General features: G+C 37.9%; 1 protein-coding gene across 3 annotated transcripts in view; it reads right to left on the bottom strand.

The window, feature by feature from the left end:
• The window catches only part of ADGRA1 (adhesion G protein-coupled receptor A1), a 462,284-nt gene that overhangs the window by 251,984 nt on the left and 191,281 nt on the right, over nt 1–19,019 (bottom strand). For 2 of the 3 annotated variants that reach the window (XM_039337456.1, XM_039337457.1), the window contains exon 7: nt 11,464–11,677. In XM_039337456.1, coding sequence (XP_039193390.1) covers nt 11,464–11,677 — 214 coding nt within the window. The remainder of the gene's footprint in view (nt 1–11,463; nt 11,678–19,019) is intronic. The other variant, XM_039337458.1, reaches the window with a different exon arrangement.

The raw sequence follows: 19,019 nt of genomic DNA, 5'->3' as shown, positions 1-19,019 counted from the left end.
TACACAAAGAAGGAACCCCACTCAGACCTATAGTCAGCTCCATAGGCTCACCTCTACAAAACCTAGCCAAATTTCTCGCCAAACAACTACAGCCCTATGCAGAATCCATCACCTCACACGTAAAAAACTCATTCCAGTTTATAGAGATCATAAAGAAACAAAACTTACAGCCCAGCGACCTACTAGTGAGCTTCGATGTCATATCCCTCTTCACCCAAGTGCCTATCAAAGAAGCCTTGACAGCTATTCAAAACAAATATAACCCCCCCAAACACATCTTAGATCTGACCAACCACTGCCTATCCAACACATACTTCATCTATAATGGACAAAAATACAAACAAACAGAAGGAGCACCCATGGGATCACCCCTCTCACCTGTCATTGCCAACCTCTACATGGAACACTTTGAAACCCAAGCTCTAGAAAAATCGGATCACAAACCCAAACTCTGGCTCAGATACGTAGACGACACCTTCATAATCTGGCCACATGGGAAAGAAAAACTGGACAACTTCCTCACACACCTCAACAGCCTACACCCCAAAATACAGTTCACCATGGAAACAGAAGCTAACAACCAACTTCCCTTCCTGGATGTCTTAGTCTACAAGAAATCCAATGGCTCCCTAGGACACACCATCTACCAGAAGAAAACACACACAAACCGCTATCTGCACGCTCTCTCACACCACCACCCAGCACAGATCAACTCTGTAGCCAAGACACTCATCTCCAGAACAAAACGCTTAGCTGACGAACAACACCTAAAACCCGAACTACACACTCTCACCAATGTACTAACATCCAATGGATTCCATAGAAATAAGATTACAAACCTAATCCAAAAAGAAACCCCCACTAAAATCCAAGACAAAGAACAAGAAAACGGCAAAGCCCTCCTCCCATACATAAAAGGCACCACAGACAGAATCAGTAAGATCCTCCATAAACACAACATCAAAACAGCATTCTGCACAAACAGAAAAATATCCACCATCCTTAGAAACCCCAAAGATAAAATTGAATTAGAAAATCAAGGAGTATACGAAATCCCATGCACCACTTGTCCCACCACATACATCGGACAAACCAACAGAAGAATAAGTGCACGCATTGAAGAACATAAGAACTCAGTCAAAAAAGAGGAACCAACATCTTCCCTGGTCCAACACCTTAAAGCCACAGGACATGAAATTGACTTTAAAAATACCAGAACCATTGCCAAAAGTGAACATTTTAATAACAGAATAATCAGAGAAGCCATCGAGATAGAAAAACGCCCACACAGCATGAACAAGCGAGATGATACCTCCCGCCTACCAGCCATTTGGAAACCCGCCCTTATTGACAAACGACTCCCTAACACAAAAAATGATACCAGACCCACACTCACAAAAACCACACAGGATGTCACCACCACACATCCACGCAAAAACAAACCCAAAGCCACACCGATGACGAGGCACGACCACAAACCAGAAGCCAGACCACAGCTGCATCATTAGCCACTTTAAACCCCTCCAATCCATACATGAAGCAAACTGACACCCTCCATGAAGAGGAGACACAACCACGAACGAGAAGCCAAAAAATAGCAAGGCAGCCCAAAATCTTAAACCCCTCTGCAACTCAGACTAACCTGAGCACAACCAAACAGAACACTCCCCCAGCCAATCAGAGCACAGCCAAGCCCCTAACCATTCAGAACACACCTCCACCCAATCAGAACACAGCCAAGCTCCCACCCAATCAGTTCATACCCCCACTGGCAGTTAAAAGGAAGAAACAGCTAAGACCACACATTGCTGCTCAAAGCACGAAGCTGAAAACACCAGCCTGAAGATGACGAATGGGACTTCGTCGAAACGTGCCAAGACACTTCCAATTTTACGCGGGAGAAAACCCGAACAACCAAAGACATATATATATATATATATATATATATATATATATATATATATATATATATATCGCTGGGGGAACTCCCCAGCATCGTCAGGGCTAAAAGGCCATTACAATAAAGGTGGTTTAAGTAGGTTCAAGTAACGTTTGCGCATGGCTCCTAGACCGTGTTACTGGCCCTGATTGGCCAGCTGATAATCAAGATGTGTCTATAACGTTATGTTCTTTTCTTCGGATGCCCTTCCCTATCCCTCCACTATTGGGGATGCAAGGTTACTAACGCCTCCAAAATTATATATATATATATATAATTTTCCAATTTTGCATTTAAGTATTTAAAAAGCAATGCGATGGATGGATTTGATAAAAAAATCTTTACTACAAATCTCAAGTTACAACATCAAATATTTACTCTCTTTTTCCCTTAACATTTACTGTCTCATATTTAAGCTAATACAGTTCTTATTATATCAACTCAGTAAAAACATCATTATTACATTTATCAATAAATTTTAGCTTATTCGTATCTTAATTATTTTTTACATTCAATCTTCATAAACAATCCATATCCTGTTATTAATTTTTTCCCAATTTTTAGTTTCCCATCAACATTCCAATTTAACCTTTAATATTTATAATTTTCAGGCTTTAGGTAACCAAGATTTCTCTATCTCAATTCATAATAGAATCTAATATCCAAAATACACATTTTATCTGTTTGAACATAATCTTGTTCTATTTCCTAAAAGTTAGCTATTTCCTACCATATTAAATCATCTACTTAATAATACAATATCCCCTTTAATAGATCAAAACCATTTTATATATATATTGCCTGGGTTAATCAATAAATCAAACATATTCATAATAATTAGGTCTAATTTTTATTAAAAAGATAAAATCTTTATTTTCAACTAATTTCCAAATATTTTAAATTTAATGACCAGAATTCCCCTTATCTCAACTTCTCCCTTTAACTCTCTAATTAATAATATGAAATCCCTGCTAATAAATCAAAACCCCGATTTTCTTCAGCTTTATTCTGGCTGTCTTCCTTTGCCAACTAGGCTTCCATATCAGAGCTTTCAGATCGTCAAATAGATCTCCCTCTATTATTATATATGTTATTTGAAATAAAGGAGACAATTTAATTGCCATTTTTTTGGAAGGACTAGCTCATTTGTATTCATTAAGTTGTCTCCCTATTATTCCAATTTCCCATGATTGTCTGATATGTTTATCTTCCATTCAATCTGTTCTTCTTTCTCAATTTTCTTCTGATTTATATAGAAAGTGTTTTCCATTTTCAGTGTTGTCACTCCCTTTTCTGGATTTTCCATTAACTGTATTTGTTGGTCAATTGAGTCCTCTGTCTTAATATTTGATTGTTCCACTTCTTCTGTTATCTTCTGCATTGTTAGTTCTTTGGTTGTAGTCAAAGTTTGGGTTTGTGTATCTAAGCTGGCGTCTTGATCTTTTCTGTTAGGTCTTATTTTATTACAAGCTGAAAGAATGGTTTCATGTATTGCTTTTAACATGGAAAGGATCTTTTCCTGGTCTTCATCCATCTCTTTCATGTGTTTATAAATAGTCTTTATAGTAGAAATTGTTTGTCAAGCAAGATTTTATAGTTTAAAATATTTCATCATCTCATATAGTAACCAATATTCCTCAAATAAGGAGATAGGAAGGCAATTCCCCACATAAAATTCTGAAAGTCAGTAAAGGTTTATATTCACAGTTCAAGTAGACCAGTTATGCTGCCCAGCTGTTCTCTTACAGCTGAGTTTCTCACAGGTGGTGCCAAGGTCAGAAGAGTCTTATCTAAGGTCTGGGCTTCGAGCCAAGTCTCTTTTAGGAAATAGCAAGTTGTAATACCACACTTCACCACAAGATGTCACCAATGCCATTTAAGGTTTTTTAAGTCCAAAATTTTTATAATCCTTTTTCCAATTTTATTTCTTTTTTGTAGATAAAAGCAAAAGTCTCCAATAAAAATAAGAAAAATTTTGGTCCCCAAGTTTCAGGAACATATAAATCCAATTAGATTAAAGTTGTTCTTTTAGTGCTTTAATTCCCCTGGGTAGTAGTCGCTGCTATTCTTAGAGGGTGGGATAGAAATTCCCTTCCCTCTCTCCTCGCGGCGGGAAAAATATTTCAGGCAGCTTTTACAGGAAAAGAAAGTACTTAGGGTAAAGAGAAGATCGGATCTCACCCAATTTCATCTGCGCTGCTTTTGAAGTGCTTGGTGGTAAGTTTGACTTCGGCTGTCTACAGCCTAGTGGCCGGTCTTTCCTCCACCAGTTTGGAGGGCTGCCCCAGATCGATTGGAAAAAGGCTACCACCCTCCCCCGATCAAACAGGGGTCCCTTCCTTGCTTGATGCCCCTACAGGGCGACTTTCAACCCTTTCCAGGGTCCCCCAGTGGAGCAAAACTGAATGCGGAAGTCAGAACTCGCCTTCCGGCAGCCATAGTAGCCACAATGGCAAACCAGAAGTTCCTGGTTGCTTTCTTAACCCCAGGACTGTGCAGGTCTTTATGGGAGGACCTCATGTGACTATGACTAAAAGAACTACAGGTGGAGGGTAGAGGTGCCAAAAGGGGGCGCTATGAAGCACAGGTGAGCAATTTTGCAGGTAGGCACTACACAGCACAAGCGCCATGGAACACAGGGGAAGGTAGATACTATGGATGGGCAAAAAAACAGAGGGAATGGGAGGGACTTGTAACCTCCTACTGACTTCCCCATTGAGTTACCTCGTGGGAAGCTAGTAGTGAAAGTAACAAATAACAATCACATGACTACAACCATTGTGTTGCAATTGTTGTAATTGCAAGCCCATTGCCAAGTGCTGGAATTGTAATCATGTGATTGCAGGGAATCTTCAACAGTTACAACTTTACAGATCAGTCATAATTCACCCTTGCTCCACACTGTTGTAGCTTTGAGTAATCACTGAATGAGTAGTCATAACCCAAGGACTACCTGTGCTCTGTAACTACCATGCATTGGATTAAACACAATATAATAAAAATGAAACAAGTTGGTGATATTATTTAACTTACTTATAGAACTGAAACAATTGCTAATATAACCAGAAATCAAAAAAATCTTCTACTGCTAGACAGAACAAGTTTAGAGCATTCCAGTCCCCAAAACCTAATGGAATAATTTTGATGTAATAGCTTTTCTGAGGGAAAAACAAAACAGGAAGGAAAGAACCATCTGGGGGAATATTTTTCCATAGAAATGGGGCAGTGATTGGGAAAGGCAGGCTTCTGTGGGCTGTAGAAATGGCACAGCTTGAATGAAAGGGCCACTCTGCCTTGTTGGATAAGGAGATATCAACTGGAATTCAGAGTCCCACAGATGTCCAAATATGAAGAGCTTTAAAGATCACAATCAGTACTCAAATTGCTGTCAAAGTACTGGTGTTCTATGGGCAAATCAAGGAATGCTTGTAATTATTCAAGCTGTCATATTCTGCGCTAACTGTACCTTCTCCGTGTTCTTCAAGAGCAGCCCAATGTAAACCAGAGTAGAATAACCCGATTGAGGCTAACATTGCTGCCACCCTATGATCATTAAGATAGAAGGAGAAATTCCTTTGGAAAAAAATGAATATGACTAGGCGGCAGATCTAGACCATATAGTGCCTGCCCTAGGATTCTTTCTGTATGGCAATTGATGGTGGCTCTTCCTATGATTGATTATATTCAAACCTCATTTAAGAGCAACTATTAATCACTCCCCTTATAGCATCATGCATTATAACTGCATGGACAGCAATAGAGCTGCTAGTTCTTAGTAAGGTGTGCGGTGATGCAGCAAGATTTAAGACAACAGGAGACTTTTCTAGCTCTGGGATACAAGGAAAGTATTATGAAAGTTGTTATGTAGATCAACCTTAGAAAGCTTAATCAGGATGGATGTCTTTGTGGTGTTTTTTTGCATGTATGGTTCTAATTAGAGTGAATACATCTCTGTTGCACCTCTGTTTGAGTGTACTAGGAAGAACAGAGTGGATTCATATGTTCTGGACCAGGTCATGTGACCAGCAGGGTGGACTTGGAAAAGTGGTGGTAAACTTTTGGGCTTAGTCTGTCAAAAATTTGAAAAAAAGCCTAACTTCACTCTCCTTCTCCCCCCCCCCCCCACGCACACACACACACACACACACACACACACACACACACAAACCAAATAAAAGATATTATCTTCTCCCTGCTCTAGATCACCTTAAACAATGCACTTGACAGCTGCAATGAGGCAGCACTGAGGAAATAGAAGCTTTGAGTTCATCCCAAGTGCCACCATTGCCACTCAAAAAGTAGTACTTCAGGAGGACACATCCCTTTCTTGGGTGGCCTTTGCAGCTTCCAAAAAGTGCACAAGAATGGGGCAAGCTTTTGGGAATAGTTGGTGTGAGCTATTGGTGAATGCTGCCATATCACTCAAATCATTATGGCATATCACCTTTGACACGTATGTCATAGGTTCACCATCACTCGCTTAGAATGAAGCCATCAGCAACATTCCATGCTCCTACTCATTTGCATTTCCCAAAGGGAGGGAAAATTGTATTTTTTTTTCTTTGAAGCATCTGGATGGATTTTGCCAATTTTTAAACTTAAAACTGCATCCAGTTTTGGTCACCACGATGTAAAAAAGATGTTGAGACTCTAGAAAGAGTCTAGAAAGAATACAGAGTACAGAGAAGAGCAACTAAGATGATTAGGGGACTGGAGGCTAAAACATATAAGGAAGGGTTGCTGGAATTGGGTATGTCTAGTTTAACGAAGAGAAAGACGAGGGGGGACATGATAGCAGTGTTCCAATATCTCAGGGGCTGCCACAAAGAAGAGGGAGTCAAGCTATTCTCCAAAGCGCCTGAAGGCAGAAGAAGAAGCAATGGACGGAAACTAATCAAGGAGAGAAGCAACCTAGAACTAAAGAGAAACTTCCTGACAGTTAGAACAATTAACTAGTGGAACAACCTGCCTCCAGAAGAGGTGAATGCTCCAACACTGGAAGTTTTTAAGAAGAGACTGGTCAGCCATTTGTCCGAAATGGTATAGGGTTTCCTGCCTGAGTAGGGGGCTGGACTAGGTAACCTCCAAGGTCCCTTCGAACTTTTTATTATTATTATTATTATTATTATTATTATTATTATTATTATTATTATTATTATTATTATTATTATTATGGATCATCGCACAGTCAGCCAGATGTTCAGACTGGAGTTGGCATTTTGTCTAACTATCGAGTCCTTACCCAGGACCTGGGATAGGCAGATGTGGATGTTTGATGGTATTACAGGTATCGTCGCAGGATGGAAGCAGTTCCTAGTAAGGCCGCCTTTTGCATTTGACTAATAGCGAATTTGTCAATGCCAATGGTGTTCAAGTGGTGCTCCAGTTGTTTTTGAAATGCACCCAAGGAGCCTATTACTATTGGTACTACCCTTGCTTGCTTTTGCCACAGTCTTTCTATTTCTATTTGTAGGTCTTTGTATTTTGTTATCTTCTCCAGTTCTTTCTCCTCTATTCTGCTGTCTCCAGGCACTGCCACATCCACTATCCAGACTTTTTTGTCTTTCTTATCGACAATTGTTAAGTCTGGGGTGTTATGTTGCGGTGCTTGTCTGTTTGAATTCTGAAGTCCCAGAGCAGTTTAATTTTATCATTTTCTATGACTTTCTCTATTTTATGATCCCACCAGTTTTTGCTTACAGGCAAATGATATTTTTTGCAGATCTTCCAATGCACTATTGTTGCTACTTTGTCATGCCGCTGCTTGTAATCAGTCTGTGCAAACTTCTTGCAACAGCTTACCAAGTGGTCCACTGTTTCTTCAGCTTCTTTGCATAGGCGGCACTTACTGTCTGTTGCTGTCTTCTCAATTTTGACTTTGTATGCATTTGTCCTTACGGCTTGGTCTTGTGCAGCCAGAATTAGTCCCTCGGTCTCTTTCTTCAATTTTCCTGCTCTTAGCCATTGCCAGGTTTTATTATTATCTGCTTTCCCCGCTATTTTTTTTCATGTATTGGCCATGTAGTGCTTTGTCTTCCCATGCCTCTATTCTGTTCTTCATTTGGTCTTTCTTGTAGGCCAGTTTGGTCTCTCCAGTAGTCAGTAAGCCTTCCTGATATACTAATTTCAGTGCATCTTCATCATTGTTCTTCAGATATTATTCCAAAGCCATTTTTTCTTCTTCAACCATCTGATGTACTTGTAGCATTCCACGCCCCCCTATTTGCCTTGGTAGATAAAGTCTATCAATGTCACTTCGTGGATGAAGGGCATGATTCATTGTCATTATTTTTCTGGTCTGCCTATCCATTGCTTTTAGTTCTGCTTGAGTCCAGTCCACTATTCCAGCTGTGTACCTAATGACTGGGATTGCCCAGGTGTTGATTGCCTTTATGGTATTTCCTCCATTGAGTTTGGACTTTTAAGATCTTCTTCACTCTCTTGATGTATTCACCTCTAATCTTTTTCTTGACTTCAGTGTGCTTGATGTTGTCAGCTTGAAGGATACCCACGTATTTGTAGTACTCTTCCTCATCCAGACTCTTAATGTTATTTTCGTGGGGCATCTTGATTCCTTCAGTTTTCACTATTTTTCCTTGTTTGATAGTAAGTGTGGCACATTTCTCCAAGCCAAACTCCATTACAATATCTTGGCTATATATACGGACAGTGTTGAGCAGCGATTCTATTTCAGATGATTTTTTTCCATACAGCTTCAGATCATCCATGTAAAGGAGATGGGATAGTCTGGTAGATGTTTTTGATGTTTGATAGCCATGTCCTGAGTTATTCAGTATTGTTGACAGAGGAGACAGTGCAATAACAAATAGTAATGGTGATAATGAATCTCCTTGAAATATTCCTCTTTTGATATTAACCTCTCCCAGCCTCTCACCATTGATCTGCAACTGTGTCTTCCATTGTGCCATCGATCTTTGCACAAATTTTCTGATTTTTCTACTGACTCCTGTTATTTCTAGGCACTTTATTATCCAATCATGTGGCAGAGAGTCAAATGCCTTTTTGTAGTCAATCCATGCCACATTCAGGTTGGTTATTGTTGTTGTTGTTGTTGTTGTTGTTGTTGTTGTTGTTGTTGTTATTATTATTATTATTATTATTATTATTATTATTTTAGGGGAGAGGACTAGTTTCTTTTATCACCATCAATTTGATCCCATTCTGTTTTGTTTCTTGCTGATTTATCTTACTAATGCAGACAGGGAAAGATAGGCAAGCAAAATCTTGAGAGTCTTTACATTATTTCTTTCCAGTAATCCACTGGATTGGAAAGAATAAAGAAGTGTCTATATGTATTAAACAATCAAGTGTACAGTAAATACTGCTCTGGTTTCTATGACAACACTAAAAATAAAAAGTTAAATTAGATTATATATGGAGCTATAGTTAAGGGTGACCTGAAAAGACCTCCCTAATTGGAGTTTCACAGAGATAAATTATTTTTTCAGATATCAAAAACATTATAATGACGTATCAGTTTGAACTATGAATTATGCCAGACCTATTGCTTTAAAAAATAGTCAGTAGAATTCTGAAGTGTAATGTTAGTGAACACTCCTGAAATGCCTGCATATATCAAACAAATAAGGGTAACTAGCTACAGGAATACCAAGAGGGGAGTAATCTGGTTGTCTTATATGTTCTCAAGTCATTGTAATTTGATCACATTTATTTATGTAATCACCATAATAAAGAAGTCAGCAATTGCAGTTTAATAGCTTACGTTTCTTTTACATATAAAATGGTGCAGCTCCAAAAATGGAGCTAACGTCAGTGTAACAACACTGTAATTTAAGCAGTGGTTGATGACGGAATCAATTAAATTAGCAGCATTAACTGGATTTAGATCTGATCTTAACAGATCTTGGAATAAATCCACTGACCTTAGAAGGGCTTAACTTAGTCAAGCCTAAAAGAACTGGTTTCATTTATACTACTGTAAATGTAATTAGGCTGGAATCTAGCATATCTTTTTACACAAAATGATTTTTCTTGTTAACATGCTGCGATATTAAGTATGTTCCATGTTTGACATTTTTAAACATGTATCAAATCAATTCTGTAGCTCATAAAATATAATTACCATATAATAAAGAATATAATTCAGCACTCTATATCTCATTGCTACATTTCATTGCTGCAGTGTCCTGCAGTTGAAAAATGATCTGAATATAATAGTTGCCCCTTGATATGAAGGAAATACACACAAATTAAACAACTTGGCAGGTCCTCATAGCTCTGAGACCATATTATTCAATAAAAACTTTATAAACCATGATGATTCAGGATCTTAACACATTTACATTTGCTGCTCCAATGCACGTAACTTTGAGAATTATTAGCAGGGACTGTTGCTGAACCTATCCACCTCCAAAGTATCTCACATAGAAAGCAAATGCTAAAAGACTTTTTTAAAAGTTGTAAGTAATGTGGAGATGAATTTATTTGTGAAGAACAAAATAACTGAATGTCAACTAATATTTCAGGCAAAGTACCATTACTGGAGAAATGGTACCACGATATGAATAAATAAGAAAGAAAAATAAACACATTTTAAGTTACCTATTTATTTTAATTTATTTTTTAGTAAATTTAATTTTTATTTTTATCTAGCTCTATTTTTATTTTTATCTATGGAGACACTGAGCAAAGTGTTCATATAGTATTTTAATAGCATGGCTAATTTTAACAAGATTATCTGAGTCATAATTGCTGCTTTAGAAACCAGAGTAATATAGATTAATCTGTAATCTAAATCTTTAGATTAATATAAGCCAAAACCAACCCAGCACTTCATAATTTACATAACAGAAATTAAGTGAGAAAAAAAATCTGGCTTTCTCCTCCAGTTATTGATGCAAAATTATGGCACAGCCTGTCCAAAGTTGGATTATAGAATTACTCTATAATAGAATTATTTATTTATAAAGTCTGACAGTGGGGCATTTTAATATTCAGTATACAAATCTGGGACATATTTTATTGACTACTTAATTAATCACAGTACTCTACATACAAAAAGCATAGACACTGAGATAAGCACCCAGAGAAAAAAATAAATCAATATTTCCCCTTTTATGATTAAACTGGATTTGGAGAGAGCCAATCTGAGGATGAGCAAGAAACATATATGGTTTCTCTAGTGCAGGATAGTTTTGGATTTGCATCAAGAAGCAAAGAAAAATCATTTCAATAGGTGCTATAAGGGGTTTATGGATCACTGATTTTATTTGATATTATTGACATATATTGTAACAAATTTCAATAATTAAATAATTTTTTGCCTGTATTAAATGCATTGTGTTTGCTAGAAAGTGGCTTCTTCATATTTTGCTTGAATATGAAGGGAAGCTAATAAATTAGCAAGTGTTTTTTTTATCAACATACTGATAGGAGAACTACCTTTTCAGGCTCCAATATTCACATGGTTAAAACCATAGCATAAACAATCTCACTCATATAACACACATATATTAATAAATACATAAATAAAAATACATTACCGGGTAACTAAACAGCAGTCATGTATTATGGTCTCCTCCACAAACATGCCTCTTTCATCATCAGTTTCAACCAAGCGACCATCATGATACCAATGTACTTGTGTCGTAATGTCGAGGTACGTTGCTGTACACTGAAATGGCAAGCGATCACCATGAAAAACCACTTGTTTCTGTGATGGTATCAATTCAAAAAGAGGCAACTCCAATGGACCAGCTATAGATGGGAGTACAAAGAAAATTATTTTTTATTCCATTATTAACAATATTGTCCTCCTTTTTTTAAAAAAAAAAGATATCAGTACTAGTTTCAATAAGTACAATATGAACAAGATTATTATTTACAATGCTGTTCTAAGCATGTCTGTTCTGGGAACATAGGATTATAGCCTTAATTTATTTTAAAACACTTTTTTTTAAATACACAATGCACCGACTTTTCAATTTTCACTGTTCATCCTCAAAACGAAATCTACACAAGGATAAGAAATTATAGTTTTCAAGTGTCTACTTGTGATAATTGATTTCATCCAATGATGAAATCCTGGCTGCATGGTTCAGAGAAAAAAGACCTCTCATTGCCTATCTACATTTAAGTGCAGATAGCAAAAGATAAGAGATACTAAAATCATTAAGACTGAAAAGCAAAGGAGAGTGAGCAAGGTTTAATAAAATCAAGAAAGTTGAGCTGTTTTCCATTCCATAAAAAAAATGGAAAATTGAAATGTTTGTTCATAAGCTTCCCATGGACACTTATTCATGCCATGAGTCTGCTACGTGCTTTAGATTCATTATATCATAATCAATGAAGATATGCTAATGGTTATCCCAAGGGAAGAATATATCTTGTGTTGGGATATAAACATACAGATAGCCCTTGACTTATGACCATAATTGAGCCCAGAATCTTTAAGTGAATGCCACAGTCATTAAGCAAATCAATTTTCCTCAATAGGTGCTTTTCTTTTTTGACGGAAACTAGTAAAAAACATTGCAAACTGAGTTATGTGACTGGGGACATTGCAAATGGCAGTAAAGGTGAGCTGGTTGCCAAGCACACAAAATGTGATCATGTGACTGTGGGGAGGGTGTGTGCCGCTGTTGTAACTTTGTAAACTTTATAAGTAGTTTTTGGTGGGTCTATCATAACTTTGTATAGTCACTAATCAAAAGTAGAGGACCATCTGTACTCTACAACCTCATCAACACTTCTGGGATTAACATATGGTTCATTTCAAGGTAGTGCTAGCTACATGTTTTCATCTTTTTACCTAAGCACAAAATGTTGTATCAGTAGAAAAAGTTACTGATTCAAAGATGATATTTGAAAGCTACTCAGTTCTCAAGCATACCAATTTGTTTATCCACATTAGAAAAGTCAAATCAATAGCATGCCCCAACTGATGTCTACATACACACACACACACACACACACACACACACACACACACAAATCCTTTCCTCCTTTCCCTGCTTCTTCTTCTTCTAGAATGGGATAAATCCAAGCTATTGTAGTATTAAAGCCTATCTGAACAGCATTGTATAGCAAAACAAAATCAGACAGAAAAGGATTTTTTTGCTGTAAAAGATTGAAAGTAAGTAAGACCCCACCTGGAATACTGCATCCAGTTTTGATCACCACATTACAAAAAGATGTAGAGACTTTGGAAAAAGGGCAAAAAAGAGCAACTAAGAAGATTAAGGGCCTGGAGACAAAAACATATGGAGAATAGTTGCAGGTTTTGGGTTTGGCTAGTCTAGAGAAAAGAAGGACTGGGGTGACATGATAGCAGTATTCCAGTATTTGAGGGGCTGCCACAAAGAAGAAGGGGTCAACTTATTTTCCAAAGTACCAGAAGGCAAGACAAGAAACAACGGAAGGAAACTAATCAAGGAGAGAAGCAATCTGGAATTAAGGAGAAACTTCCTAACAGTGAGAACAATTAACTAGTGGAACAGCTAACCTTCAGAAGTTGTAGCTGTTTCATCACTGGAGATTTTTAAAAAAAGACTGGACAACTACCTATCTGAAATGGTATAGAGCAGGGGTAGGCAACCCAAAACACTTAAAGAGCCACTTGGACCCGTTTCCCACCAAAAACAAAACACTGGGAGCCGCAAAACCCTTTTGATATCTAAAATGAAGATAACACTGCATATATCCTTTTTTACCTTTATTATAGGTGTGTGTGTGTTTGTGTGTGTATGTATGTGTGTGTGTGTGTATATATATATATATGTATATGTATTTATGTATGTGTATGTGTATATATATACACACACACACACACACACAGAGGTTAAAAAAGGATATATGCAGTGTTATCTTCATTTTAGATGTCAAAAGGGTCTCTCTCTCTCTCTGTCTCTCTCTCTCCCTCCCTCTCTATCTGCCCTTGGTCTGCCACTCCTCTTCCCCCGCTCTCTTTCTTTCTCTCTCTCTTTCCTCTCTCTCTCTCTCTCTCTCTCCCTCTCTCTCTCCCCCCCCCTCCTATCTGCTGCTCACCTGGCAAGCTTCAAGCTGTTGTCCAACAAGCTCAGGGATAAGCAACCTCGTCTCTTTTATGACTCATGGACTTCAACTCCCAGAATTCCTGAGTCAGCCTAACTGGGCTAGCTAGCTCTCTCCTGCCCTTCCTGCTTCCTGTAGAGACGCAGCAAAGGGAGGAGCTCCGCCCAGTAAGCTTTTCAGCTCCTCGGAGAATACTGTGAGTGCACTCTCTTTTACACATACACACAGACACACAGACAGACACACACACACACACACAAACACAAACACACATACACACACAGAGAGAGAGAGAGAGAGAGAAAGAAGCAGGGAAGCGCAATTGCCTCTCTCTGTCTCTGTCTCTCTCTGCAAAGGCAGAGGAGGCTGGGAGCCACAGGGGAAGCCTCAAAGAACTGCATGCGGCTCCGGAGCCGCAGGTTGCCGACCTGTGGTATAGAGCAGTGATGGCGAACCTTTTAGAGACCAAGTGCCCAAACTGCAACCCAAAACCCACTTATTTATTGCCGGATGCCAGGTGGGTGTGGCCCACTGGGTGGGTGTGGCTGTGGTGGTCATGCAGACTGGGTGGGTGTGGCCAAGGTGGGCGTGGTCACCTCGATGTTGCTCATGGGGAGGGATGCCTGTGGGGAACAGGCAAGGTTGGGGGAGATCCAGAGGGTCTCTGGTAGGTGGGGGTGGTGGGCAGGAGGCAAGGCAAGGCAGGGCAGGGCAGGGCAGGGATGCCATTGCTGCAGGGCAAGGTGGGGCAGGGGCCAGGATGGCTGCTGCCTGACACCATCAGCCCCCGCACACAGAGGCCAGCAAGTGCATGGAGGCTGACCAGTGCACTCTGGGGCTCCGCAGCCCACCGCCAGCATTCAGAGAAACATAGATGCAATGGGTCGTGCCCGGGAAAAGGAGACCATGCGAGCCCAGGAGGGAGAGAAACTAGCCATGCTGGGATGCATCCGGCCATGTGGGACCTTGGCGAGTTAACAGACGGCTGGTTGAAGAGGGACAATTGCCATCTCCGGGCTCTGAGTGCCGCCTCTGGCATGCGTGCCATAGGTTCGCCACCACTGGTATAGAGTCTTCTGCTTGAGCAGGGGGTTGGATTAGAAGACTTCCAAGGTCCCTTCCAGCTCTAGTCTGATTGATTGATTGATTGATTGATTGATTGATTGATTGATTGATTGATTGATTAAAATATCATGTCTCCTCTGAACAGGAATTTTGTTTCATATCTCATAACTATATACTTCATAAAAAAACAAGATGGTAGTGCTAACTTAGGCAAAATGCATTTTTAGTCCTATGTGATTTATTTTTATTTATTCATGTTATATTACATACAGGTACTTTCTTATCTGCTTAGAAAGGAAATGATTAATATTCCCAGTTTGGGGTACAATAAAAACAGATGCATATCTTTCCTAAACAAAAATAAAGAGTTTTTCTTTATTGAAAAATTACTGGGAAGATTCTTATATCTACTGGACAGTATTAAAAGGGCTAATAATATAATGTAAATTTTATATAATCTGTAGCACCAATTTATATCCTGTAAATTTGTTCTAAAACATATGAACTTATAGCCAACTATAATTTTTATCTATGTTCATTTCTTCATAGCAGATACTCAAACAGATATTTATACTTTGGACAAGAACTCCCACAAATCCATGCAATCATCCATGCTGGCTGCAGAATAGCAATCTATCCACAATATTTGGTGGTCATTAGCTTGCCTTTATATAGAATATATAGATACCAGCATTCATTTAATCTATCAACATACCACATATCACATTTTTTTGCATGTTGAAATATCATGAAGTATCTTGTAGAACTGAGTTGATTCATTTGATAGCTACCCATGAATGTTTTTTTTTTCATTTTATGGTAAGTACTGAAATACACTGATACATTAAAAACCCCTGAGAATTTGTGATAATCACAATTATCACATGATAATCACAAGCATTACCATTTCATTTCAATTCTAGTTCCAAAATGTATCACTGGAACATTTCTGTTCAGGATATTATGATTACTATTCCAGAAATCCAATTAGCATGGACATTGATGATGGTTATTGATAGATGATTGATGATAGAAGATATAATCTCAAAGAACCTGAAGAATCCCAAACTAAAGAAGATATTATGCTATCTATAAATTTCTACTAGAAACTATCCTCCTTTTTATATTAACATGGAAGTATTTTAAACTGCAAATATCAGTCACCACAGTATCTTGTCAAAACAACTAGAGAATGAAGATTGGAGACATGATGAGTGCTTTGTTATAATCTTCAGGATTAGGTGATGGCATTAGAAACGAAAATCAGCTTCACTTTGTAACCAGTGGTGGGATTCAAATATGTGAACAACCGGTTCTGTATGGATGCCGCTTCCGGAAGTCAATTCTGGGCCTAGGCAACAAAAAATTAGCTACTGGTTCTGCTGAAGTGGTGTGAACTGGCTGAATCCCACCACTGTTTGTAACATTTGTATTGTTGACAATTCAAACATTCCATCTTTCTGATATTTTTAATTGTGTTGATATTGGTACCAAGCAGATGTGAGAGGTGAGAACTTTGGGGAAAAGAAATAGGGTTTTTCTGTGGTATTCTTCACTGTAGCGTTCTCCAGAAATATAGTTGATATCAATCTGGTATTTTTTCATAAAGCTTATGGGGCATTCAAAAGTATAAATTGATTGTTGAGTTTAGAAAATGTTGATTATTTATCATTGTTTTTAATATTTTAACGGGTGGTTATTGTAAACTGCTATGAACAGCAGCATGAAATTCTTTTCACTCCTTCAGTCATCACCCTACTGAAGATACCATACAGCCAAAGATTCATTGAGCAATCATGCATAATAATTATCTCTTTTGTTACTTCTAAGATAGAGAATGTAGATCTTTCATAGTCATTAATTTTCTAAACATCAAGAAAAAATTCTTGTGGCAGATTTTAATTGTTAAATAATTTTAGTATTATTCTAATATATTTTAATTTTATATTTTATTCTGACTCTGGAAATCAAAGCTGTGTTACTACTACAACTACCAGGTTGGGGAAGGTAAAGTGTCTGATTATGGATTGTTTACAATTGAAGAATCTTGTTTCTTCTGCTCCAGTTCATCCTGAAGATGTGAACTCACTGGAGGATGCAGATGTAAGGATTAAAACTGGCAAGGTAGAAACCAGCATTTTCCAGACTAGAAAATCTATTCATTTCTCTGTCATAGCTGTGATTAAACTAAACCACTCATGTTGACCTGTTCTCAGCTTCCGTCTGCTGCTATGCACATATTAATGTGAGGGAATAATTATCAGATGGAAGATGGCTGGCTGGCCAGCTGTGAGGGAGGAAAAGAAATTGATGTCAAAAACTAAGCCTGAGAAAGAAAATTCTAGGTGAATCACAGTCCCCTTCTACTTCTTAAGGTGTGCCCTCATCTATTGGTTGAGGTCTGAAGCAGTGCTTTCTTGTCTGTAATCTTTATTTTGCAGTAATAGAAATGAGTATGGACAATGGTGGGATTCAGCCAGTTCGCACCATTTCAGCAGAACCGGTAGCTAATTTTTTGTTGCCCAGGCCCAGAATGGACTTCCGGAAGCGGCATCCACATAGAGAATCAGTTGTTCACATATTTGAATCCCACCACTGTCCTCCTGGATGTGTATTTTTCTTTCACTAATTATGATATCTTCCCCTGTTTTTAATCCTCTGTGCTATCCAAAACTGTTATGGAACTAGACCATCTTAGTAATTTGATAAATAAATAAATGACTGAATGGATGTCAGAAATAATTTAACATATACTTCCTTTTTAGTCCTTTCATATTTTAAACACACACACCGCTATTCAAAATCAATTCCATTTGACTGATGTGAGCAAGTTTCATTGTCTTCCACTGTATATCCATTAAAAAAATGTTTATTTGTAGCTTCCTAGGAAACACAACATGTCAAGTGAGTTTATTTGTAATAGAAAACCATTCCCCTGGAAAGAGCTGCCATGTCTCCCAAAATTTTCTGGAGGGCAAAACAAGATAATTCCTGAACAGGCAACCAACAGTACAATAGAGAAATACTGTACATGCATGTTTCAAGCTAGAGGAATATTTAAAATATTTTTCTTTTACAGAAATACAGGGAGATTCTGGAAATATAACAATTTAAATAGTTTATATTTAAATAATAAATATTTAAATATTAAATATTTTAAATATGTATCCTTGCCAATCATATTCTGTTTTAAAAAATATTGAGTAGAAGTGAGAGATATGGTCATAGTGTAGTTCAGCTCTGCTGTACAGACTATAATCCTTCAAATTCTAGATCTGAGGGAGCTGATCTGGCTCAGGGTTTGTGTAACGGTTACAAAATCAGTTCCTAATTAAAGCTGTATGTAATTTGTCTCTAGGATCATTCTAAATAAGAAATCATTCACAGAACTGCTTTCCACCAAAGAGAGAGTAGCAAGGAAAGCAAAGTATTTAAGTCTCCACCTGTTAGCCCTGCAAGGTAGTTCACACAAGAAGCACAACTAGGAGTAGAAGCTCTATCTTTATTGTAAATTTATTTTAACAAAATGTTGCAAGACTTAAAGTATTTCTCCTCTCCTTTCTGTTAGTCTCCAAAATCCCCCCTTCTGTGGCCTGAAGCATTTTCATGCTGGTTGTCCCATCTGTGGTCTCCGTCCTATCTCCCAAGATCATTCCCTCATACAATTATACTAAGCACTGCAGTCCAAAACCTGAGTAAATTTTTGGAGTCACAACATTACTTAATGAAGAAGGAAGAGGGGGAGGAGGAAGAAGATGTAATTCTTAAAGAATGCTACCTTTCAGCTCAGTATTCTTGCTATGTCTTCTTCATAGGAATTGTATAGAAGTTGGGTTAGCTGAGTAATATTAACTGGGTTAACATACTGCAACAAATTACAGTTTATACATGATTTGAATAAGCCATAATTATTTAGTTTGCACATTACATTAAGCCATAACATGTTTTCTAAATGACAATGGCTTGCTTTATGTAATGAGCT

Source organism: Crotalus tigris, unplaced genomic scaffold (assembly GCF_016545835.1).
Source record: "Crotalus tigris isolate CLP2741 ecotype Arizona unplaced genomic scaffold, ASM1654583v1 scf7180000017678.2327064, whole genome shotgun sequence".
In the NCBI taxonomy this organism is placed as follows: Eukaryota; Metazoa; Chordata; class Lepidosauria; order Squamata; family Viperidae; genus Crotalus; species Crotalus tigris.
Note: the sequence above shows the minus strand (reverse complement) of the source record. Positions and strands in the feature narration are given on the sequence as shown.